We start from the raw sequence: 26,430 nt of genomic DNA, 5'->3' as shown, positions 1-26,430 counted from the left end.
CATAAAATTTATCATCATACATATTATTCAATGCACATATTAGAAAAACTCAGATAATTTTGTAATTCACTGTACCTTATTTAATCTATATATTAATGTAATATAAATAAATACACATATATTTAATACAAATTCAACGGGTCTTATTTCAATTTAATTTGTGGTACTAAAGCAAGATAATACTTTAACATAAACATCACCTTTGCATCCTTCACTTTAGCTGCCAGGGTGGCAGGAGGTAGCAATAAAGTAAGCTACTCTCTGTAGTGTATACATGTGTTTTAACTGCTATTCAATAGAATCAAAAGTAAAACAAACAGATTTGTTGCCACCAGCAGCCAACGGTAATGAATGGCTACAATTTTTTTTCTAAAAACAAACATAAATATGAATATTATCTATTTTAGTTCATTGATATGACTTTCCTTACCTCTGGTGGAAAAATTATTATTTTGGTGAAAAATGTTATTTTCTGTTAAGTCACCTTCACAATAAGTATGTAAAAACAACTTTAAATTTTTTTCCAAAAATGATAGTTAGATAACCCTGTATAAGTAGATGATCTACCAGGACCAGAAGCTATTACAATATAAAGAGGTACAGATTACTGTACCCCAGGGCTACTTATTGTGCAATACACTAGCATGAAATATTATAAATAGAGGATACTACATTGTAGCTAATTAAATAGCACATCACTCCTCTCCTTGATAGGATGAATGAGATTATGTTTTCATTAACTTCAAAATATCAAAGCTGGGCTTCCCTGGTGGCACAGTGGTTGAGAGTCCGCCTGCCGATGCAGCGGACACGGGTTCGTGTGCCGGTCCAGGAGGATCCCACATGCCGCTGAGCGGCTGGGCCCGTGAGCCATGGCCGCTGAGCCTGCGCATCCAGAGCCTGTGCTCCGCAACGGGAGAGGCCACAGCAGTGAGAGGCCCGCATACCGCAAAAAAAAAAAAAAAAAAAAAAAAAAAAAATCAAAGCTCCCCAAAACGATTGTGTTAATGTACGTAAAGAGCTTAGTAATGATTATTTCAGCGCCACACTGAATCTTGCTCTAAGCAAGCATAAACAATGTTTCTACTCCCTTATGGATATTATGGCAGCAACATCTCACTATATCCTTGATATTAGCCAAAAGGCCGAGAAGTGATACCCCACTGTATCCTTAAAGTTAAAACATACAACTACTCAAGCAATTTAATCTGGTAATTTGAGATTTTTTTCCCCAGCGAAATGAACTGCAGCCTAAATAGGTTGATAGGATGAAAATATATAAAAATCATATTAGAAGGGGAAATAACTTGCCTAGATAAATACCAGCTGAGTGTGTGGCAACGCTGTTATAAATAAAGGTTACTCCAAGGACATAAAGAGGTATAGCTGCTATTCCCTGCACACTCTGCCCAAGGATGAAGAACGTCATATATTTTGATTGGAGTGATAATGAAGCTTTCTTGCAAGCCTTGACCATCTTCATTTCTTGGCAAGTATCTTTTGAAAAGATAATTATATTTTTGTTAAATGAGTCAAAAGTTAAACATACAACAAATACGCAGTATCTTCTATGAAATGTTTTACCTTTTATAAGCTATTTCCACCATTATGCTTTTATTTTAGTTAACACTCATGTATATTGAATGTAGTAGTTCTATAATCAATCATCATGTTCTCAGAAAAAAAGCAACGATAAAAGAAAATTTGTGGGAATACTGGAAAATATGCACATATTATAAACCAAATATAAATGTGTATGCATAATTATATGTATATATATACTTATGTGTGTGTAAGTATATACATACATATATGTATATACACACACATACACACATATTCCTCTTAAATTTGGCATCTGGTACCCCTGAGTTTTGACCCCAGGGTAAAAGTATTTCTAACGTCCTAAATTATCTGAATTACTAAAGATTACCTTCTGAGTTTAGTTCTAGATCCACTTCTTCAGCAATCTTCAAATTAACTTCGTGTTACTAAATAGTTTCCCATTTTAGACCCACTAACTTCTAGAATACAGGTGCATAAAGACAAGGCATTATACAATAAAATTTTCTCTCTGTTGGTCATTATATGGTAATGTACTAGATTTTAAACTCCTTTAGGTGACAGTGTATTTCTTATGCTTTTTCAAATTCACATGGTTGTAAATCAATAGTAAATAAATGTTTGTTGGAATTACATTTGTCATTAGATTGGTAGATCCAGGTAATGCTAATTAGATCATTCTGACTGTGTCTATTTTGATTGGAATTTAACAAATGCTCTTAAAATATTAGTGGAAAACTGGTAATAGTATAGACTGCAAAATAGTACACAAATGGAAATTTTCAGGTGGTTCAGTATCCACAGAGAATGAAACTTGATCCCACGTCAAATGCGAGGAGGTCTCTAGAATTGTGATCCAAAATACTGATTCAATTTTATATAGACATGTTAACTTGTGGTGATATCAGTATCAATCTGATATTTCCAACATCCTAGCTTCTTAGTTCCTTGAACTCCTCTCCGTTCATGTACTTGTATTCCACTTACCCTAGCTACTCATTTTAAACTTTCAGAAACAATAACTACAAGCCTTCCTTAATTGTAAGCATCCTACACTCAAACTCTATTTTTCCAGATCACTCCTTCTAGCAACCCAGCTGCTACAATCCTTAAAACTCACCAAGACCTATAATCAATCCATTGATCCTGCTCCTTTTCACGATCTCAATGTCCCCTTCATCTCCTTACTTCTCTCATTATCATCTTAACACTTTTAAATCCTTTGTTCTCTTTCATATCATGCAATCCCTTAGTAAAACTTCAGCCCTGGTCAAATTAAACTCTTCTCCCTACTCTACACCTACGCTTTCAAAGTTGAATGAGGCTGGAGGGAAACACACAACGATGCAAATCTCACTTTGAATGCATGATTATTAAACTCAGGTAGGTCCTTCACCCTCCTGATAATCAAGTATGTCCCTAATCTACTACTCTTGTCTCCTTCTAGAAAAAAAAACATTCAACTTGTTTCCCTTCTCCTAAGGATCATGGTCCTGAGATTCCTGCTGCCCAACATTTGAAAACAAATGTCTTCTACCAGTAGGATAAAACTAATCTTTTAGTGCCCTTCTTGAAATTATAGTCCAAACAAGGGATTTTTTAAAGTGAAGAAGGGCACTTGGATCTTGGACTCTCAGCCTTCAGAGCGGTGAGAAATAAATTTCTGTTTTTTAAACCAACCAGTCTATGATATTTTTGTTATAGCAGCCCAAACTAACTAAGACACGAGGAAAATCAAAAATCTTTGTTGTGAATTATAGAAGGGAACTGAAAAAAAAATCAGGGGAATGGATCCATTTGAAAGTATAACTGAGGTTGAAAGTAACAAATTCATTGTGGGACTAAGCTGTCCTCTTGTGTGATTTTTCTCTAAAACACTCATCAGCAGCCCAGATATAGATATAAAAGAAAGGTATATGGTTGGATCAAAAGTTTTCCAGACGAGGAACAAGAAAGGACAATGGGACAGAGAGCTTAGTATAATGATTAGAGTATGTCTGAAATATTCTAACATGTCATATTAAGGAACATAAAATAAGCTACAAATGAAAGAAAGTAACAACAAGGAGAATCTGATAAAGGGAGAAAGTAGATGTCAATACACTAAAGGTTCTAATGAAAGGAAAGAACTGACGTTTCTGTTATATGAGTGAGTTAGAAGAATTAGTGGATATAATCAGACAGTGAGATAACAGATATTTAGTAAGTTCTTAGTAATGTGACAGTGCACTGCAACCATGGATATGTTGGGTGTTCAATTATATGCAGAGATCTAGAAACTAAAGATCAGAGTGTGATACAACTGTTTGCATGAACTAGAGGAGAAAATTAGTTTTAACTTCTCAAGGATTTGGTTTACTATGATTTCTACATGTTAGTTGACACATAGGGACTGAAGACCAATTTGTCATTAGTACAGAAAACTGAGATGGGGTAGAGGGGGCAGAGAAAGGGAGTGTAAGGTGGTGATAAATGGACTGCTCCAAGGTTCAGGCCAGTCATACAGGAAGATGGGTATGGCAGGTAACTGGGGAAAATAGAGAATAGAATAGGAGGGATATTCAGAAAAGAATAAGAGAAGGACCCCCCCCAAAAAAGGATGAAAGAAGAAAATACAGAAATTAAATATATATACGTACATAAACTGAAGTATGTACATAGAGTAGAAAATTAGTTAGGTAAGAACTAAACTTTTCAACAAAATGAGTGAAATATCTGCATAGATGTGTGTATGAAATAAGCACTTCTACCTGCAAAGACCATTTATTTACTCTATTTCTGCTTCTCTAACAACAAGCAGAGGGTTACCCAGTAAATACACTGAATGGTTGTTGTTAGATAAATTACACGTTCTTAATCACAAGCAGAAAATAAAATATCTAGAATCTAGATACTATAAAGAAAACACAAAGGAAGAAAGACTGTACTATTTCTACTGTCATTACTCCTGAGTACTCATCAAGCAGCATTTTTAATGTCTCAAGCAGTGCTTCCTAACTTTTCACCTTTTCTCACCAGAAAAGGGTTAAGGGAAGGATAGGAGTAAAGTGTTATCCATTCCCTTCTTCCCATAAGTCATCTTCTAATTCAATTAGCTGTCCATTATACAAATATAATAAATATATTACAAATATATTCTATAAATTAATAAATGTATTTATTCTACATATAGTCTACAAATATAATAAACATAAATATATGTGAATATTAGATTTCATAAATTATATGATATATATCATATACATATCAGTATATTATTTATAATATGAATTATATAGTATATATAGCTAAATATCTTATATAAATTATATTTAATATGAACTATTTTTATTTCCATTGTAAACACACAGCATAAACACACATCACAAACATACTTTTAAACATCATAAAAATGTATATACACACATACACACATATAGAGACATCCTCATGCCTTTTCCATCATTTCTTGCTAAAGCCCAGTTTAAAGTTTCCAAAACTGGTAAATGCATTCCAACACTTTTATAAGCCTATGCATAACAAGAAAGTCCCTGACACAAAAGTGTCAGAAATAGTGCTACGGACTTCAAATAGCCTTTTTATCTACTGGGAGTAGCAAAAAATTGTGGAATAAATCAAAAAAACAATGAAGAAAGCAAAGAAGCCTCCAATCTTTCCAGATTCGAAGTCCTGTGTCAAAGGGCAGCACCCATTTTGAAATGGCAGAAGTAGCTAGAAAAGTTCTGACTTTTTGTGTGTGTCTGTGTAAGTTTGGTTATCTTTGCCTTTGTACTTGTGTATATGTGTGCTGAGGTCAAAATAAAGGGATCAATTTAAGTATACTGTGGAAGATATAAATCAAAAGATTTATAATATATATGAAAATTGATAAAAGAAAACCAATTTCACAAAATAATTATCCCAAATATTATCCCAAATATCATCCAAAATATTCTTTCATGTTACTAGGCCCATCTCTTAGATGAAAGGGTATATGATCATGAGAAGATGGGAGAATGACATACATGTTACCAGGGAGCTACCATTAATTAGCTTAATAAACTTGATCATATAAGTAGATACAGATGAATGAATGTACAGACACATAAATATCACAGTCTATTTTAAGTTCCTATGATTTGATGTATGATAGTATCTTTTAAAATCTTACCTTCAGTTTCTACCGTCATTTTATAATTTCCACCACTAAAGTATGGAAAAGCAAATAAAAGTGATCCAGATCCTACTAAAAAGGAGGAAACTGTAATCCATCCTAGTATGTTTCCTTTCCCTCCATAATATGCTATGAACACTACTACCAGGCAAGATGAAATATCATAGGTCAATGACAGCACTAAATTCTCAGTGGTTTTCAGATGATTCTCCTTCTGAAAATTGCCAGTGCTCAGATCTACAAGACCAAACACAATACCTAAAATGTAAAAAGAAAAAAAGAAAGCAATAATATGCATTAAATTATCTTTATAAAGACAAAATAGATCATCATTATAATCACTGAAAAACAAAACAATTTGCAATGACTTAAGTTTATTTTACATTACTCTGAATGTTTAAGATCTATAAATACATAATAGTTCCTTTTCTAAAACACTAATATGTCTTAACCTCTATGAAATATTTGCTAATTGAATTTTTGTAACTATTTTTAAACTATATTTATGAGTAATATACTGAAGAATATGCTCTTTTTAATCATCTCAGTACTGATCTTTATTTTAATGTATTATGTTTCAATTATTAAAAAATGAATAAATAACAATCTAATGAATATTTGCTTATCTCCCATCTAGAATAGGAAATAAAACATTAACAAAATAGTTGAAACCCAGCATGCACTCCCTAAACACATTCTTCTCTCTCACTCTATAACCCATATCCAATATTTGGAGTTTACCATTTCTGAGCCGTTTTAACACTTTTTTGACAATGTATATATACATCCTTTAACAATATAGAGTATCATTTGTCATGTTCTTGAACAGTAAGTAAATGGTATCATATATGTGTATTTCTATAACTCAGCATCCAACTGGGAAAAATAAACATACTAAGTATTTGAAACAGAAAGAAATTGATATCGGTGTTGGTTACAAAAGTAATACATTTGTTGGAGTGAAAAGAAAAAATAGTTACTAATCAAAACTCATGATAGGGCTTCCCTGGTGGCGCAGTGGGTGAGGGTCCGCCTGCCGATGCAGGGGACGCGGGTTCGTGCCCCAGTCCGGGAGAATCCCACATGCCGCGGAGTGGCTGGGCCCGTGAGCCATGGCCGCTGAGCCTGCGCGTCCGGAGCCTGTGCTCCGCAGCGGGAGAGGCCACAGCGGTGAGAGGCCCGCGTACCGAAAAAAAAAAAAAACAAAAAAACCCAAAACTCATGATATAAATGCCACTAAAGTTGCTGGAGTAGTGACAGCTACTGCTGCTGCTACTGCTGTTGGAACTGCAATCACTACCTCTTTGTAGGAAGCCAGGACCCACACACCTATTAATGCTATGAAATTTAGCTACCTCATAGTCACCTGCTGTTTCTGCTGCTCTTGCAGTTGCTTGAGCCAGTGCCCATGAACACTGTACTGCTGCATCATCCACTGTTGTTGCTGATGGAGTTTTATTTATTCCTGACTATAAATCCAGGAGCCTTCGCTTACCCAGTATTGCTGCTGCTGCCAAAATCATCACCAGCGTAGAGATAGAAAAGAGAGGCTTCCCATTGCCCCTTTTTCAAAGGTACTGCCACAGCCTCTTACTGGCAACACCTAAGTGGAAGCCAGCTGGCAAGGAAGTCTGGTAACTGTAGTTTACAGGCTGCCAGTCCCCTTGGAAATAGGGGTGAGTCCAGAATGGCAACAATGGAGTGCATGGCCAACAAATAACTTGAAGAGTTCACCCTCTGGACTACTTAGGACACATTTTCACCCTTCTTCCCATATTTAAACTTCCATACCAAATTAATAGCAACATAATCATGCTTCTGCCAAACATGTTGCGATTATCATTCTTACAAACAAAGATGTTCTCACTTTTTCCCCCAAAATGGAGACACATAGTCCAATCAGTCACCATATCCATTTCAAGGTAATTTTAACCCTTCTTCTAGTTGAATCACAAACCTGAATGGGTTTTCTTTAACATAAAAATTAAATTGTAAGGTATAAATGGTATAAATAAATAAATAATTAAGCAAAGATGTAGGCCTAACTAAATCTGTGAGGGAACTGTATTGCAGAAGAAACCATAATCAGACCCAGAACCACAGCAGTTTAACAGACCAAAACCAGCAAGAAACAAGATACAGAAACTTTGCTGCACCTAAAAGCATTTTCTTCAACTCTCATTTTTTTTTTAACATCTTTGTTGGAGTATAATTGCTTTACAATGGTGTGTTAGTTTCCGCTTTATAACAAAGTGAATCACTTACACATATACATATGTTCCCATATCTCTTCCCTCTTGCGTCTCCCTCCCTCCCACCCTCCCTATCCCACCCCTCTAGGTGGTCACAAAGCAGCAAGCTGATCTCCCTGTGCTATGCGGTTGCTTCCCACTAGCTATCTATTTTACATTTGGTAGTATATATATATGTCCATGCCACTCTCTCACTTTGTCAACTCTCATTTTAAATGTGGCAAAGGAGGATACTGGCCAAGGCAAAGAATGTTCTGTCAGTAACTGTGTCCGTCTCTGGGTTGGGGTATTAATCCCTCTTCCAATTTAGGAATATTCTGTAGAGACAAATTTGTAAAGTTATCTTCCACAATACTCTTCTATAAAATAGTAAGGGAAAGAGGAAGAGAAAAAAATTAAAAATTGAAATACATACACACACAAATGTATATATGTTTGTGTGTGCGTACACTTAAAACAAGAGAAAAATGCATAGTTGCTACAGTGTTTATGTCTCTAAATGGTTATTAGACTACAGTTGATATTTATAACTTCCTCCTTCCAAATTTCACCCTCTCTTCTTCCTCTTGATTTCAGATAACATATATAGATTACTAACATAAAGCATATGCCTCACTCTACAGGACAGTACCCAAACTTTTGATTCCTGTCTCCTAGCTGATGCCTTATCTGAGTCTTCAATAGGACATTAAAATTATCTATAACGCCAAGAGTTTCTGGTTATTGAACTCTGTAGTAAGACCAGTGAATTCCATGAACATGAACTTCCTGATTTACTTCTTTTGCTGTAAAACGAGTTCCTTCCTTAAAAGTAATGTGATACTACATAAGATGATTATGATGGTGTATGAGGCATTCATTAAGTCCAATTATAGTTGTTCTGGCAGAACTGTGGTGATGAAAGAAGAACCCAGATCTAAAATAAATATCTATTTCAGTGATGAGAAGTTATTGCCCACTCTATAATAGAAGCAGATAACATAATCAACCTGTTTCCAGATAGCTGGTTGGTTTCACTAGGGAATGGAGTTATTTCCTGGATTGTGTTGAATTTTCCTGGTGGCAATTCAGGCACTCCGAAATGCAATAGCCAGATCAGCTCTGGTGAAGATAAAGCCTTGCATTCAGCTCTCATATAAACTCTTATCTTTGATGTGATTGTCACTATAAATATGAGCCCACTGAACAAGACATACAATGGCAGAGGAAAGAGGCTGATTAATATTCACAGGATAGCTGTCTATCTACTTCATTACTGAGAGCTTCCTCTGCAATGGATTTCTTTTGGTGAACATTCACATAGGATAACTTTGCCCATTCAGAGACATATCACTTACACAACCCTTTCCTAATCACCAAATGGTCAAACCATTAGTCAAAGGCAGCCTGGTATCTAGGCAATACAGACAATCAGATGTACTCTCCAATGTTTTGCCCACTGGAAGGACTTCCTTTTTTCTCTGTTTTTCAGGGCTATGATGCTTCCTATAGCATTATACTACAGCAGACTTTCGTCTTCAGAAAACCACAGGTTCACCAAAGGTTATGTTTTTTCTTAGTAGTGGGTGGTAGAAATGAAAAACTTGTCCTTCGTTTGAGAAGAGGTAGCCCTGCACACTCCATACCAATTGGTCCCTAGAGACATCACTGAAGTGGCAGGCAAATTTTGGGTATATAAGATATTATCTCCCAGGACAGATTTTATGTTAGTCATTCTGGGAAGGCTGGAATCTGATTCTAGCTATGAGTCTAGTAGCAATAAGGGATGGTAGGGTGGGTCATGAGGGCAATCAGCATTCCCTTAACTCAGGTGAAGTAAATTCAGGGTCTCCAAGCAAGGAATTGTTTCTTTTTGAGACATAGCAGGAATAGTTGGTCCTACTGGGAAAGGAGGTTCGGGATTTCAGAGTTTACAGTTGTCGGATTCACAGAATTCCACCCAAATGCCTTTGTCCCAATTCTCAGGGTTCCACTCTTGTCCAATCAATGCCCCAATTCTCACATAAGTGATCTCATAAATTTATGAATTCAACTTATGTTGTAATTCTGAAAGTGTGAATACGGGTTGGTACTGTTCCAAATATGCAGTATGTGCCTAAAAGTGATAAGATTCTCACAGAAAATTCACCATCAGAAAAGCTCACGCATTTCTAATCATGCCCTAAACTTCTCATTTTCTTTCTGTGAATTTTTCAGTGCAGTGAGAAGCAATCAACCCCAAAATCTCTGTAGTCAAAACTTCCACCATAGGACTCAATTGCAGAAGCTCTTAGTCTCCCAAAGTCTTGCCTCTAGTAAGAACTTTATCCCAGGCAACATTTTAAATAACTCTTTTAAGTCACTACATGCCACTGACTTCCAGTGTACCATTTTCCACAGGCACAAATATTGCTTTTTTCATTGTTTTCAAGCCCAATCAGGTGAGATAACCAATTCCAGATTCCCATCTTTAAGGGTTGTTTTGTTTGTATTTTTCCTGGTTCAATGCCTGGTATGGAGTACTACATAAAAAATCACATAATTTTTGTAATTTATAAACCAACTAGTTTTATTACATTAGTGAAGGTAAAAATTTGGTCAAAAACTTTTTAAATATCTTTATACTATGTATCATGATATTTACAAAATAAAGGAATATTATTCTCGTTACACACTCAGATACTTTAACCAATTTCTTAGCCATACCTACCTCTAATAAAATGTTAATTCATATTTTTTCTGAAGAATATATTTTAATATGATCTTATCTCTAATTGTTCTTATAAAATTAATTGTAGGGGCTTCCTTGGTGGCGCAGTGGTTGGGAGTCCGCCTGCCGATGGAGGGGACACGGGTTCATGCCCCAGTCTGGGAGGATCCCACATGCCACGGAGTGGCTGGGCCCGTGAGCCATGGCCGCTGAGCCTGCGCGTCCAGAGCCTGTGCTCCGCAATGGGAGAGGCCACAACAGTGAGAGGCCCGTGTACCGCAAAAAAAAAAAAAAATTAATTGTAATTCAGAATTGCTTTTTATAGTTTTGCAGTAAAGAGTTAACTCAAGCCTGGGTTGCTCAAAAAGAGGCCTGTCTTCAAGACTGGTCTTTGGTTGGCTCCTGGGAGATGACTCTGAGCCCTTGGAATATTCTACCATATAAGCGTGCTTTTATATGCTGGAGGCCTTGAGCCACACAGTTCCATTTTGGTCAGACAGTTTATGTTAACAACATGCTTTATGGTGAATACCTTTTTTGTTGGGTGTGAGCGATGGAGTAATAGAATCTGAGTAGCTGAGGTCAGTCACACAGATGCTGCATGCCTAGAGGACTGACACCCCCTCAAAAACAAAAACAAAAGCAAAAACCCTGGACACCAAGGCTCACATGCTCTTCCTTGGCTGGCAACTCTTTGCATATGTGTTATCACACGTTGTTGCTGAGAGTATAAAGCATATCCCTACTATTAATTCCACTGGAAAAGGACACATGGAAGCCTAGCCTGGTTTTTTCTGGACTTTGTCTCATGTGCCTTTTCCCTTTGTTAATTTCAATCTGTATCCTTTCACTATAATAAATCATAACCATGAGTATAACATCTTTCTCTGAGTCCTTCTAGTGAATCATTTAGCCTGACTGAGGTCTTAGACATCTCCAATATAATAGTTAATAAATTTGAAGTTGATAAAGCCTCCAAATGACTCTTTACTACAGATCATAATATTTTCATTGAAAAAGCACTCTTTATAAGTGTGCAAGTATCCCATAAGCTCAAAGAAAACACTACTAAATAATGTCTTCAGTTATATTTTTGTACTGAAATATTTCAGACAAAATACTCAATTCAGAGAATCTTTCTTTGACAAATACTTTACAAGACAAACCTCTTTAAATAGGTTGTCTCTATGATTATTTTGAATGTTTCACCAAATTTAAGTGCCCAAAGCCACAGGCCTCCTTAATTTCAATTCAATATATGAAAATGAATCATTGTAATTCACTAAATTAATATAATAAAAAATAAAAGCTACATGAACATCAAAATGCAGAAAAAGCATTTGACAAAATCTAACCCCCTTTCATAATAAAAACACTCAATGAACTAGGAATAAAAGGCAACTTCTTCAAATCGTTGAAGTACATACATGGAAAACATAGAGCACACTTAAAAATTAAACTGTAGAGGCATCGTATGACTGAGCAATTTCACTCCTAGGTATAAATCCAGAGAAATGAAAATATATGTCCACACAAATACTTACACACAGTTCAGTTCCACATGTAAAGAGCTTAGAAGTTACCACTATGTCCTAGTAAGTAACAAACTGAACAGACTGAAAAATTAACACTCTTCTTGAATACATAAGAGAGGGGAAGACACAGGGCAAATTTGACAAGATTTTGAATTCAACTGTCATTATAATTCATCAATCCATACATTTACATTTTGCGTTTGATTTCCAGAAACATCTGTTCTGTGGTTAAAAGAAATGAGAGCTTACTTCAGGGCTTTGATGGGAGCCCTTGAATTCTCAGACTATAACATGAGCTGAGAGTTAACAAACCTAAGTTTGTCATTTTCTCTTCATAAGTGCTTAAGGGCATTCAAAAGATTCCATCCATCACCAGAGTCCTTATAGTCATCATTACTACCATAAGGTAAATTAAGCATCCACTCAGCTTTCAAGGTACATGCTTCATTTGGCATTTCATCCCAATCAAGCCTAGGTGATAGCTTGATTAGTTATGATACCACTACATGCCAAGAACTACTACCCGTCTTCCACTGGCAAAGAGCTCAGCACTTCACTCAAGATTAAAGGCATAACAAAACCAATCCTAAAATTACAACTTTATGAGTATATCTTCTGGGACTACTCCTGATACCAATTCCATAACAGTCTGAATCCAATCAGAAGAGAGAAACCACACAGTAATTTGAACAAGAAAAGTTTAGTATAAAGAATTATTAACTATAACAGGAGATTCGTGTAACAAGGCATTAGCTAGTGAGATGTAAAGAGAATGCTAAAGAATATAGAAATAGCCCATATAAGGAACAACCACTCCCCCAGGGCTGAAAGGGAGCACTGAAGGGCTAAAATTCAGACCTTGCTGAAGAGAGCATAGCCATGGCTTATTGAACGACCAAGAAGTCACTGTGGTGCCATGCTAACAAAACTGGCAGGAAATCTATACTCTAAAACTTTGTGGTAGTTCTCCTTCTATGTGCTGGGGAAAGCTCGGGAATGCCAAAGGAAGCTGCCAGCCACTGAGTGCTTCTGGACACCATGCACTACAGCAGAGTGATACTGGAGAAGATGCAAGCACTGCAACAGCCTGATGATAGAGAAATCTGTATACACTGCAGGAGCTTGTCAAGCAAACACACTGGAACCAAGAAGTAAAATTTCCTGTGTAATGGCTCTCCAGTACCTTCTACTGATAAAATTTAACATTGTGACAGCTCACAAAGAAAAATATTTAAAGGGCTCAGGTCTATTTTCACAGAGCAGGCAAAAAGGATGAGTTTGGAGCTGAGAGGCAAAAAGCTGATACTAATATTGATATAGAGAGGCAATAAATCGACAAACTAATTCTGAAAGAGTTTGTGTAGGCACCCAATCATACATAAACTCTTTCAGAAAAAAGAAGAGAAAGGAATGCATCCAAATTAATTTAATAAGGCCAGTATAACCTGATACTAAAGACAGACCAAAACATTCCAAGAAAACTACAAACCAATACTCTCATTAAAAAAAATTCTTAGCAAAATTTTGGCAAATTGAATCCAGCAATCTATAAAAAAAGATAATAGGCCAGCAATAAGGGTTTATCCCAGGAATGCAAGGTTGGTTAAAAATCCAAAAATCAAAAAACACAATATATAATGTTAATAGAATAAATAAGAAAAACCATATCATGGTCTCAGTAGATACAGGAAAAGAAACACTTGATAAAATTCAACACCATTGATGACAAAAATTCCCAACCAACTAAGAATAAAAGGGAACATCTACAAACTGGTGAAGAGTATCCACAAAAACCCTGCAGTTAACATACTTAATTGTGAAAGGCTAAATGATTTCTACCTAAAATCAGGAAAAATAAATGAATATCTCTTTGCAGAACTTCTATTCAACATTGTACTGGAGGTCCTAGTCAGTACAAGAAAGCAAAAAAAAGAAATAAAAAGCATACAGACTGGGAAGAAAGAAGTAAAACCATCCTGATTCACAGCTGACATGATCACGTAGTTAAAAATCCTAAGGAATCTGCCAAAAGCCTCCTAAAACTAATAAATTAATACAGCAAACTTGCAGGAGAGAAGACCTAAATAGATACACCATGGTCAGGCATCAGAACACTCAGTATTGTTAAGATGTCAATTTTCTGTAGAGGATCGACTTGAGGACACAGGGAGGGGGAAGGGTAAGCTGGGACAAAGTTAGAGAGTGGCATGGACATATACACACTCCCAAATGTAAAACAGATAGTTAGGGGGAAGCAGCCGCACAGCACAGGGAGATCAGCTCGGTGCTTTGTGACCACCTAGAGGGGTGGGATAGGGAGGGTGGGAGGGAGATGCAAGAGGGAGGAGATATGGGGTTATATGTATACATACAGCTGATTCACTTTGTTATACAGCAGAAACTAACACAACATTGTAAAGCAATTATACTCCAATAAAGATGTTAAAAAATATATATATAGGCTTAAGCTGATTGCAAAATGAATCTTTCATTGGGGTCTGGAAAATCTACTCTCCTAGCAACTATCTTTCAAAAAAAGAAAATTTTATATATATATATATATATATATATATATATATATATATAATTCTAATTTGCTATTTGAGGTTTCCCATAGAATGACTGTTTTGAGCAATAGTAATTTCTGTATTCTTTCTTATAATAAATCAAAAGAAAAAAAGATGTGAATTTTCTCCAAACCTATACAATCAAAGCATACCCAACTAAAATCCCAGTAAGTTTTTTTACAGAATTAAACAAATTGATTCTACAATTAATGTGGAGAGGCAAAGTAACTAGGATAGCCAAAACAACTTTTAAAAAGAACAAAGTCATAAAAATACCTGATTTCAAAACATATAAGAAAACCAGAGTAAACAATGCAATACAGCATTTGCATAAGTTAGACATATTAGTTCAATAAAACAGAATAGAGAGGCTAGAAAAAGATTCTAGAGATTAGAATTTCAACAACAGTGTCAAGGTAATGCAATGGGTCAAAAGACGGTCTGTTTAATAAATCATGCTGGAATAAAGTATCCATATGGAGAAAAATTATTTTTGACTCTTTCCATACACACACAAAAAAATCATTCAAAATGGATCAGAGATCTAAACATAAGGGCTAAACCATAAAAATTCTAGAAAACAACAAAGCAGAAAATCTTCATGACATTGAGTTAGGCAATACATTCTTAGATAGAAACCAAAAAGAATGAACCATAAAAAATTAAGAAACTGGACTTCAACAAAAGTGAACACCTTTTTCATCAAAAAGGCACAAGAAAATGAAAAGGCAAATCACAGATTTGCGGGGAGAGAGGGAGAGGGTGGCAGGCAGGCAGGTATGGCCTGAGTCTGGTCATAAGGAATGATCAAAAAAAACCATGTCAAAGTTCAACATAGAGAATGAAAGACCCATATACTTTAAGACTGGCATGGACATAAGAAACAGGGAAAGAATGAGGAACTGTTGAAGACTAAAGAGGAAGTCTAAAGTATGACAACTAAATGCAACATGTGTTCCTGGATAGAATTTTGGACCAAAAAGGGAAAGGAGAAAATATTGAGACAGTTGGCAATATGTAAGTGGGGGTACGAATTCATAACATGATGGTGGTGTCACACTGATATTCCTGACTGGGAGGGGTGTAAGGTGGTTATGCAGCAGCATGTCCTCACTTTGGGAAGATGCACACTGGAGTATTTAGCAGTGATGGGGCACCATGTCTGAAAAAGTCTATAAGTATAGGAAAGAAAAGGTGAAGGAACAAATGTGGTAAAATGTAAACAACTGGAGAATCTAGGTGAAGGGGAGGTAGGAATGCTTTGTATTGCCTTTGCACCCTTTCTGTATGTTTGAAATTGTTTAAAATGTAACAGTAAATAAATGAATTGATAAATGGAAAATGGAGAATTCATTTAAATAAATTCATAAATTCATTTATGAATGAAAGACTCAGTATTTATACCCAAACTGTGCTAATGATCCGTATGAAGTCAGTTAATAAGCAGTAGAGCTAAAAACCATTCACTGCAACCACTTGTTAAAAACGTTCACTGGCTCCACATTACCCACCGAATAGGGAGATTATATTGAGATGATGCTTGTAAAGCACCTGACTTATTAACCCAGTACATTAATGGGAAGTAATCAACTTTTAGTATCCTTTCAGAATTCTCAGTCTGATATTTAAAGACCTTCATAATGTGGCCACAATTTGTCTTTTTCTTCTTTTTTAATTTACTTATGTATTCAATACATATTTATTGTCTTTTCTGCCTCAGTCACTATATTAGGTCCTGGGGAGACACGATGAATAAAATAAATATAATTACCGGTTTGGGTGGTTAGGTGAAACCATCATCCAGCCAAACTTGTCACTCACCATTCTAAAACAAGGCTTTCCTGTAACTAAGTGTTTACTTACCAAAACACTCTTTCATTCATTTCCTTATTCAATAAATATTCTACATCCCCAGCTATCACTATACCTATTTGTCAAGGCATAATTCAAATGCTTCTTTCTCAAAGAAACTTCTTTAATGATTTCTCAAGACAAACTGATGACTATTTATTTGTTCCTCTCATATGGTACTTATCACATATAGCCTTTTTATTGGAGTTATTTAGTCACAGCATTTTAGAGCAAAAACAGATCATGTTTGGCAAACTCCAATATCATCAGTGTAAACAGGATAGTAAAGAATCTAGGTGTAATGGGAGCGGTGAGGGCTGTGGCCAAGTAGAAAATATATGCCTTCTCTAAAGGCATTCAAATTCACACTCTTCTTCAAACTGTGTGGGCAAAGATAAACACCTTTGAGTTTGGTTTCTCTGATATAGTTTGAGGTCCCACTCCACCTCTTCAATCCACACATAAGGAAACAAGATCCAGGAGACAAGTGGCTTGGCCAATGTGTCTCAAAATTGTGGGTAGAAGCAGAAACAACCTGGTGATCACAGATACTGTTTTCGACTTTATTTTAATCTCCCAAGTGATTCAGCCCTGAATGACAGAGCTTCTCAGGGCTGGTGACCAAACAACGGTTCAACGACTCAACGCCACCCTCCCTCCATCAGGCTCTCTGGAGGCCAGGCCCCCTTCACACACGGAGAGGGGATTATGTCCATCAGGTGCCTGATGAGGTGAAGTAAACCAGGCAGTGGCCCGTTTAACCAGCTTTGATTCCAGACGTACCTTGAGGACGCTGGAGAGTCCCGCCACACGAAGCGGGGCCACCACACCACACGTAGCTCTCCCCACGCACCTCGTCCCTCTTCTGCCTCCCCAACGTAGGCAACCCTCTGACGCCCCGCATTGGCCCGCACCAGAACCACCTCTCCTCTACCCAGCCCCCCGTCAGGCTTACATTGAGAGATGACCAGGATGCAGAAGAAAATCAGGAAGCAACGGATGTTGTTAAAACGCTGACAGCAGGGAAAAGTCATACAGCCCAAGCCGCAGGGCCCCTCCAAACTCTCTTTCTGTTTTTCCCGTACCTTCTTGATACTGGAAGGCGTGGACCCAGCCTGGTCTCTTTCTCTGAACCTTCCGAACTTGATTAGGTTAGCTGGAAAGATCCTGAAGAGCGGGTTATTTCCCCTAGCTTTCCCGGCCTCGGCCTCCGAGGGCACAGTGTTCTCGGCAGGTTGGGCCAGCGCAGCCCGGGGCTCCACTTCCACTAGGGCTTCTTGCATGGCTCCGCCGCGGCCCGCTGAGGCAGGGGTCGTGGCTGACGCTGGGCGGCGCAGGCGGGGCGGGCCGTGGGCTGCGGTTCCCACAGGCTCGGTGCGGCCTGCTCTCCTTGCTTCAGCGGAAAAGCCTGCTGGGCCCGGACGTCGGGGAACTGGTGGCCACCCAAACCTCCAGAGGGAACGTTTCTCCTTGGGCAGGAGGCAAACGTCCCGCGGGGAGGCTGACAGTTACCCTGGGAGAGCTTACAGGGCTGTTTCCTTCTTTGCTTCCACGTGGGGAGGGGGAGGGGGGTGGAGCGAAAGCTAGTACGACTAGATTTTGATAACTGCTCACACAGACAGGGACCGCCAGAGGAACTCTAATGCAAAGGATCCATTAGATATTTTGATCCACTAGCATCAAAGGATGCTACTACTTATTTAATACTTTCTCATTAGGAAGCAAGGAAAGAGAAATGTTCAATAATGGGACAGTAGAACTGTCTCCCAGTTTACCCAGACTTATTTTATCGTGGTGTTTTTTGAACTGGATGATCTCGCTAGAAACAACCTGAAAATTGTTAAATGACCAGGAGAAATCAGAAGACATGAAAAAGAAACTTCCTTTCCATTAGAGTAGGGTTGTTTTTGTACCTGGGAAAGTAAATCATTTTCCCATTCCCCTATTTAGGGAGGAAAATAGTAATCCTTTCTGTTTTTAACTAGGGATAGAGTTTCCAGGACAATAATTTCTATGTGTAAAACACTTCACTTAGCAGCAAATGGATGAAAACCAGCAAGATGAAAAAACAATGTACTTTCCCAGGCACAAAAATCCTTCTGAAAAGAATGTAAGAGAATATTACCAGGATATGAAACGTGTGTTTTTATGTAAAAATGCAATTTATTATCGGTTTTCTTTTCTTAGGCAGAAATACAAGTTATTCAGGACATATGTATGGGGAGGATGACTTTCCAGGAGAAATGAAACTATCTTTCCTCCCCTGGATTAGACGTTGTGTTATCAAAAACAATCCAGCTCTTCAACAAGTTTTTGTGCTGCTAAAATGGTACTGGGGCTGGTAGACCAGGGGAAAAAAAATCACCGAGAAGAACTGGGGAGGAAGGTACCAGAGACACCACCATTGACCTGAGGCTGGGCTTTCTTCAGCAGAGCTATATGCCCATTGGTGAATGGAAATGTTATTTTGCCTATACTAAGAAACTTAATTTGTCAAATATACGTAAATACATATACAATGATCACCCTCTCAGTCTGAAGTCTTGGTAGTCATCTGTAATTTATTTTTCTTCCTAACTCTTGGGAACTCTTCAGACCCAGTGTTAGAAGAGGATTTCCAGTACTGCAATCTATTTACCTGTCTTACCCTCTGAGACTCTATGTAATATTTTATTTGAATAAAGGATTCCATAGTTCAAAAACTATTTGGAAACCTGTGATTTTTCAGGATGAAATTTGCAAGGCTCTTCATGCTTTGACTACTGCCTTCTGACTGACTTTATTATGACTTTGGTCTTCATGTTCCGGTTCTACTCAGTTCATTGTGACTTCCCAAAGACTTCATGCTACAATTTCACTGACCATATAAATCTCCATTAAAACAAGCATCTCATGTTATTTGTATATATATTTCTCCACCAAACTGAACACATCTTGAGGGAACAGTGCTTAGCACTTTAAAGAATTTTATTAAGATTTGATTAGTAATGAATTAACTAATTAAAAATTGGCTGCTACAGGAAGACAATGACTACAACCAATGGAAACTATTAGTAATACTTAGGGAAATCTTTAAAGGAGCATGGAGCATATAACTAGGGTAAAGATAAAACCAGAGAAATATTGTCCTTGGATTGATTTACCCTGGGAAACCTATGCAGAAAACAAAGAACATTCATTCCATGAACAGAAGATTTTATAAGAAGCATTTTTAGCTAGAAGTATTAAACTTCCAGCTATGATTCTATAAATAACATTTTACCCTTTAATATCTGCATATTTCTAGATTCTCAACTGCATTATTTACTTGGGTAGCACTAGTACCTTATCAAGGAAACTGACAGAGATGATCTCCCCTCCCGATTCTGATTTATTGATCTTTGACTTGCTTCCAAGGTCATCTGAGTAATCCTTTATGCAAGGATACAACTGTATGATCGTGTAGCCATATTTTAAATACCCAGTGATGTTTAAAGTATCCATGGAGAAAAAAAAAGATTTAGCCCCTTACGAATGTTAAGTCTGGAAATCACTACTGAAAGCAGTAGGTGACAGTCATAAAGTGATATGTCCTTTCACTGTACGAGACAGCATATGTTAGAAGGTCATTGCAATGACACCTTATTAGCACAACTGCATCCTGAGGGATAGATGAAGTCCTCGGGGAAGTTCTGCCCGTGGCTTTTTTGTGGTTGTTATTCTGATCACAATTTTTTTTTTAAGTCCAAAGGAGCATCAAAAAGAAGTAATAAATGATTCCTTACTAACTTCTTTTTACTTTTGGCCAGAACTGAGACCTTTGAAGTTTCCAAGTCTCTAAGAAATAAAAGTTTTAGAGCAGTGCTGTCCAATAGATATAAAATGTCAGCACATGTGTAATTAAAATTTTTCTAGTGCCCACCATAAAAAATAAAAACAGGTCAAATTAATTTGAATTATATATTTTCTTTAACCAAATATGTTCAAAATATTGTCATTTCAGCATGTAATCAATATTTTAAAACCATTAACTATAATAAGATATTTTATATTCTTTCATTCCTACTAAATCTTCAGTATTTAGTGTGTATTTTACACTGAGAGCATATCTCAGTTTGTACTGGCCACATTTCAAGTGCTCAATAAGCTACATGCGGCTGATAACTACTGTAATGGAGAGTGCAATGACAGAGGTTCCTTTTAGTTTTAAAAAGTTAAGTCTGTAAGTAATTTTAGGACTAGAATTTATTTAAATCACAGAATTAACAATAATTCTTTTAGTTATTAATTATTTAACTGATGCTTTGGCATTCTATATGTTATATTTTACTATAAAATGAGGCTTTTTCCATTTGTATAAATAAATTTGTTTTTTAAAGCCAAGCTAAATTATTTAGTTGTGTCTTTTTTAATCGTAGTGCTTATTCAAGTGGAGAAGTGTCTAATCACAAGGTTTTTATTACCTAATGGGGCACTGCCATTCAGTTACAAGAATTGTAGCCTAAGTTTTTAAGAAGAAATAGTAGCTCTTTCTTGCCTTGCACATTTAACCTCAGTAAACATCACACTCAACAATCCACGTTGATTCTCTTTATATGGTGGTACAATGTCTACATAGAATTCCATCGTATGAATTTAATATAATTTATTTAAGTACTCCCATATTGATGAAATTGGCTTGTTTCCAATTTTTGCTCTGACAATTCTGAAATGAACATCTTCATATGTAGACTATTTTCCTAAAAGACAGATCACTGATTTAAAACAGCTTTTTATAGAAAATGTAAATAAGACTTATAAAACATATCCCAATTTTGGAAATACTAAATGTGAGAAAACTGTCTTTGAATCTATAAAAGTATGGATATTAAAATCCTTTTGCATATTTTCTAGAAGTTAACAAGTGACTATTGCATAAAATTTCAATATAGGCGTTGAAATATAGATGTCAAGTAAAGTAGTCCCTGATAAATTCAGTAATCCAACAGCTTAAGATATTTCGAGACCAGCTTGAATTAAACAATGAATGTTTATGAGGTGCTGCTAAATATACACCATATAATATTTATTTCAGCTAAAACCTCTAAACTTGTATATAGGAAGAACTACTCACTAAAGTAACCTGTTAAGAGTAATTCATAAAACTCTTTTTGCCAAATGAGTCAATAAAGCAGATATACATGATGGTACAAATTACTGTAAAGTGGTTTAATACAGAAATGACCTTAGTTATTAAGGGATATAGAACTGTTTGCTCCTTCAGTAAATTGCCGTCATTTGCTTAGGTTAGCCTTGGTAAATGATTCTTGCTTCCTCTCTGCTTAAGAGTAGTGACTTTTTGCTACAGTTTCTAATATGTTGCCTCCCATAATTATGTAATCAAACTTATTACATATTCTACACAAAATTTAAGATCTGCAGTTTCTGCACTGAAAATAAATGCAACGTACCACTAAAAATATTAAAAATGTAGGTGCTGGGCTTCCCTGGTGGCGCAGTGGTTGAGAGTCCGCCTGCCGATGCAGGGGACACGGGTTCGTGCCCCGGTCCTGGAAGATCCCACATGCCGCGAAGCAGCTGGTCCCGTGAGCCACGGCCGCTGGGCCTGTGCGTCCAGAGCTTGTGCTCCGCAGCGGGAGAGGCCACAACAGTCAGAGGCCCACATACCACAAAAAAACAAAACAAACAAACAAAAAAATGTAGGTGCTATAAGTACTGCTTTTCTCAATGATTACAGGTTTTTAAATTTTACTGTTTTTTTTGGCTTCCCATGAATCTCTTTAGTTTTCTGAGATTAGAAGTCTGACTGTGACTGCTGGATAAATGAAGCACTAAATAATTTTTTAAACCCAAAGGAAAACAATGGTAGGTGGCATGAAAGAAGCATTATGTATAGTGAATGAAACATAGACTTTGGATCTAGCTCTTCTGCTTAGTTATTACGTATGGGGTAAGTCTTTTAAACATTCTGACCCTTAGTTCCTCAATTGTAAAGGAAGGATAGTATACTATTTAATATATTATTGTGAATATTAAAAGCAACATACTAAAAGTGTTTAGCACAGTTCTTGGCATATTGTAGATATTCAAACAAATATAATTACTTATCAAGTTACTAGAATCATGAACATTTATATTAAAAAGTACCTACTATGTGCAGCCCTCTGTAAGTTAGACCTCAATCAATGGATAGAAGTTGACTTAATTGAGGGGGGAATCTATGAGCAGATGTTCTCACAAAAGGCTACAGTGAGAGGGCAACACTTGAGCTTATCCTTAAAGAAGTGGCAGAATAAGTAATAATGTTCTCAAGAAGCAGAATAGCCTAAACTGACGTTTTCTGTGAGAGACATTACAGATGAGGTTTAAGACATTTAGAAAGAAAGTTAAAAGTTGTAACAGTGAGGGCTTCCCTGGTGGCGCAGTGGTTGAGAGTCCGCCTGTCGATGCAGGGGACACGGGTTTGTGCCCCGGTCCAGGAAGATCCCACATGCCGCGGAGCGGCTGTGCCCATGAGCCATGGCCGCTGAGCCTGCACGTCTGGAGCCTGTGCTCCGTAACGGGAGAGGCCACGGCAGTGAGAGGCCCGTGTACCGAAAAAAAAAAAAGTTGTAACAATGAGTTTTAAGGTTTCCTGAAGCAGATTTTTTTTTTTAAACACAGACTGGATGACTTTTATTTATTATTTTTACTTTTAAAAATTTTATTTATTTATTTTTGGCTGTGTTGGGTCTTTGTTGCTATGCACCGGCTTTCCCTAGTTGCGGCGAGTGGGGGTCTACTCTCTTCGTTGCGGTGCGCAGGCTACTCATTGTGGTGGCTTCTACTGTTGAGGAGCATGGGCTCTAGACGTGTGGGCTTCAGTAGTTGTGGCATGTGGGCTCAGTAGCTGTGGCTCATGGGCTCTAGAGCGCAGGTTCAGTAGTTGTGGTGCATGGGCTTAGTTGCTCTGCAGCATGTGGGATCTTCCCGGACCAGGGATCGAACCCACATCCCCTGCATTGGCAGGCAGATTCTTAACCACTGTGCCACCAGGGAAGTCCCCTGAAGCAGCTTTAAGAACAGCAAACTACTCTGACAGGGAAGGACCTGGAAAAAAAGAATATGTAGATACCTGGGAATGACTCCCTGACTGACATTTTTGTGGAAATAGAGGTGCTCAGAAGTATCTGGGAGAGCGGAGACCCTTCGATTAAGAATGTGTTATGTTAAAGTGAATATAATTTTTTATTAATTAGCTAGTGAAGCCTAGGAATTCAAGATGATTGAGTGGATTGGAGTTGAAGATACTAGAAGATCATTTAAGAGGTCAATGAGTGAAGTAATATACAGCTGAATGAGAAGAGAGATGGTGAAGAAAAAGAAATGTATGCCTGTTAGAAATAAAGCACTTTAAAAATAACTTAGGTTTAAAGCCATTCAGAATAATTGCTAGATTGCAATTTTTGAAAACAAGTAAAACATTAAAAAATTAAAATGTACTATTAAATTATTGTCACAATTGTTAAAATAGTAAGGAAGACTATTCAAGACTACTGTAATAGGGGTAAGAAATTGAGCTCAACTCCAAATACGACAAAGACAAATGGGAATTTATATCCAAAGAGTAGATTAAGGGTGTCAGTGGTTGGAAAATTACCAAGGAGGCATCAAGGGTATCTTGTTAACAAGATTCTTGCTAAAGGAAGGCCAAGGATTTATACATCAAAGGTGCAGATGAGGAACTTGATGAGATACCAAAAGTGATCAAATATCAAGGGTGGAGGATGATGACTTAGCAGATTCTTTACTAAGAGTGGCTTAGACTAGTTGAAAAGAGTGCTACAAAGGAACTTGTGTAAAGTTTGGTCAAGGAGAGAGTCTTCGTCAGAATGTATATTTAATGGTTTGCTTCTTCCCTATTGACAACATTTGACTTACATTACTGAAATAAATCTATTTCAATATTATAGCAACTTTGAAAATAATTCCTTAGTAAGTTTGATAATAGCATGTCTCATTGATACATGAGCTTTAAGCTCATCAGCCAGTATGACCAGGAACACCTCTATAAGTCTAACTGAAGCAAGAGGGAATGAATACCAAAAGGAGGGAGGTAGGGAAGTATACAGAAAGGGTTTGGGGTGCAAGAGTTAGTCATGGGTGATCTTGGCAAACATTATGTAGAATCTGTAAATTGGGCCAGTCTCTGTCACAGTCAATGACTGTATTTTCAGAACTCAGAAGACTGTGGGGAGTTGGATCAGTTTGTTCTGTGCTATTTTCTTAGAACATATGTGTTCAAAGGAATTGGGGTTAAAAAGATTTAACCTTAGGAGACCAATATAGATAGTCTGTAATCACAATTTGGTTGATAGAATTTATCTGACTTGCCAGTGCATTTTACAAGTCATGGTTTCTGTCTAAATTCCTACTTCTTCCCTAACAACTTGACTGCCAGCAGGGACTTCCTTTCCCCTCTACTTTAACAGAAGTGCCGTTTTAAAAGATTTAATTTGCCGCCATCTAGTGGGCAGATACTTTCATTTTTATATTAAGTTTAAAAGAAAGTATTTAGACATTTAAAATAGACTTCAACATGCTGTTACATTTTTTACTTACCTTTCTTTCAGGAAAATATTTTCAACCACAAAATGATTTAATGTTCCTAATTATGTCTCCAGTACTCTGTGAGAGCTGAATTGGACTTACTGATTATACTCAGGGTACAACAGTATATTTTTGTTTATACCATGCTAACTTTTATAACAGTGCATAATATATTCGTAAAACTTGAGTTTTAAAGCAAAACATTTTTAAAGAAAAAATTTTAATCGGTATTTTAAAATTCTTTTAATCAGGAATACCTGATGTGCACAATTTTAAGGCAGGGATTGATTACATACAAATTGGTAACCAATGGGGCTAAACTGGCCCACAATTAGCTTTTAACTGATTGACTGACATTTTATGTAGGTGGTAATTTGACTGGGGGAAACATCTATTACTGTTCTTCTTTCATTTCTACAAAAAGAGAAGTCTCCTATATTCCTCAGAAAGAAACATTGAAGATTACTTCTGGTCACTCCCATCACCACATTATTTGATTATCCCCCAAGAAGGAGGATTAATTTATCAAACTGGTGAAAATAGGGGAAGGACACTGAACCTGCAGGACACTGGGCTGCAGTTATCTGTTCTCTCTACCTATGATGACATGGTAAGCTCAATTCAGTGGAAAGAACAAGTATATTTCACTTTCAAGTTCCAATTATGCTCTTCAATATAGCTTTTCCAGTAGTACAGCTGGTATTTTACTTTGTGTTGCACTTCTGTATCTTTTTTAATGTATTCAGAACTCAAAGGCAAAGGGGGGTGGAATTAGTACCACCACAAAGCCCAGTGTTTTCTGTATGTATGTGTGAACAGGACAACAATTGAATTAGAGGAAGAGGAATCAATGGTAAAAGTTCTCTTTTTCTTGGGGATGAGTCATAAATAGAGAAAGAAGATCTTTGGGAGGCCAAGCAAGAGAGAGAGTTACTGAAAAAGTATTGAAGTAAATGCAGGATCTGAGAGAGTGACCATTTATTTAGCTTAACCAAGCTGACTGTCCTCAAATACAGATATTTTCAAGAAATTCAGCGCAGGACAGACCTTTGTACTCTTAGAAAGTTTTTGACCTGATTCAAGATCCTGGAATATGTTATAAAAGCACTTTTCTTTACAGCTTCTAGTAGTGAGATAAAGAACCTAAAGGCCAATGAAACAAAATTGGAAGGAACAGAAATATAACATTTGTTGGCCTATTATGTGTCCGACCACACAATGCACTGGTATTGGCCCATTTCCTCTCTCCTTC

General features: G+C 36.9%; 1 protein-coding gene across 1 annotated transcript in view; it reads right to left on the bottom strand.

Annotated features, from left to right (window-relative positions):
- Window positions 1-17,893, bottom strand: part of SLCO6A1 (solute carrier organic anion transporter family member 6A1) — a 102,459-nt gene extending 84,566 nt beyond the window's left edge. The window contains exons 1-3 of the mRNA XM_060007171.1: window positions 17,566-17,893; window positions 5,714-5,974; window positions 1,312-1,497 (exon numbers count right to left, since the gene is read on the bottom strand). Coding sequence (XP_059863154.1) covers window positions 1,312-1,497; window positions 5,714-5,974; window positions 17,566-17,893 — 775 coding nt within the window. The remainder of the gene's footprint in view (window positions 1-1,311; window positions 1,498-5,713; window positions 5,975-17,565) is intronic.
- Between the last annotated feature and the right edge of the window lie 8,537 nt (window positions 17,894-26,430).

This window comes from Delphinus delphis, chromosome 3 (assembly GCF_949987515.2).
Source record: "Delphinus delphis chromosome 3, mDelDel1.2, whole genome shotgun sequence".
Classification (NCBI taxonomy): Eukaryota; Metazoa; Chordata; class Mammalia; order Artiodactyla; family Delphinidae; genus Delphinus; species Delphinus delphis.
Note: the sequence above shows the minus strand (reverse complement) of the source record. Positions and strands in the feature narration are given on the sequence as shown.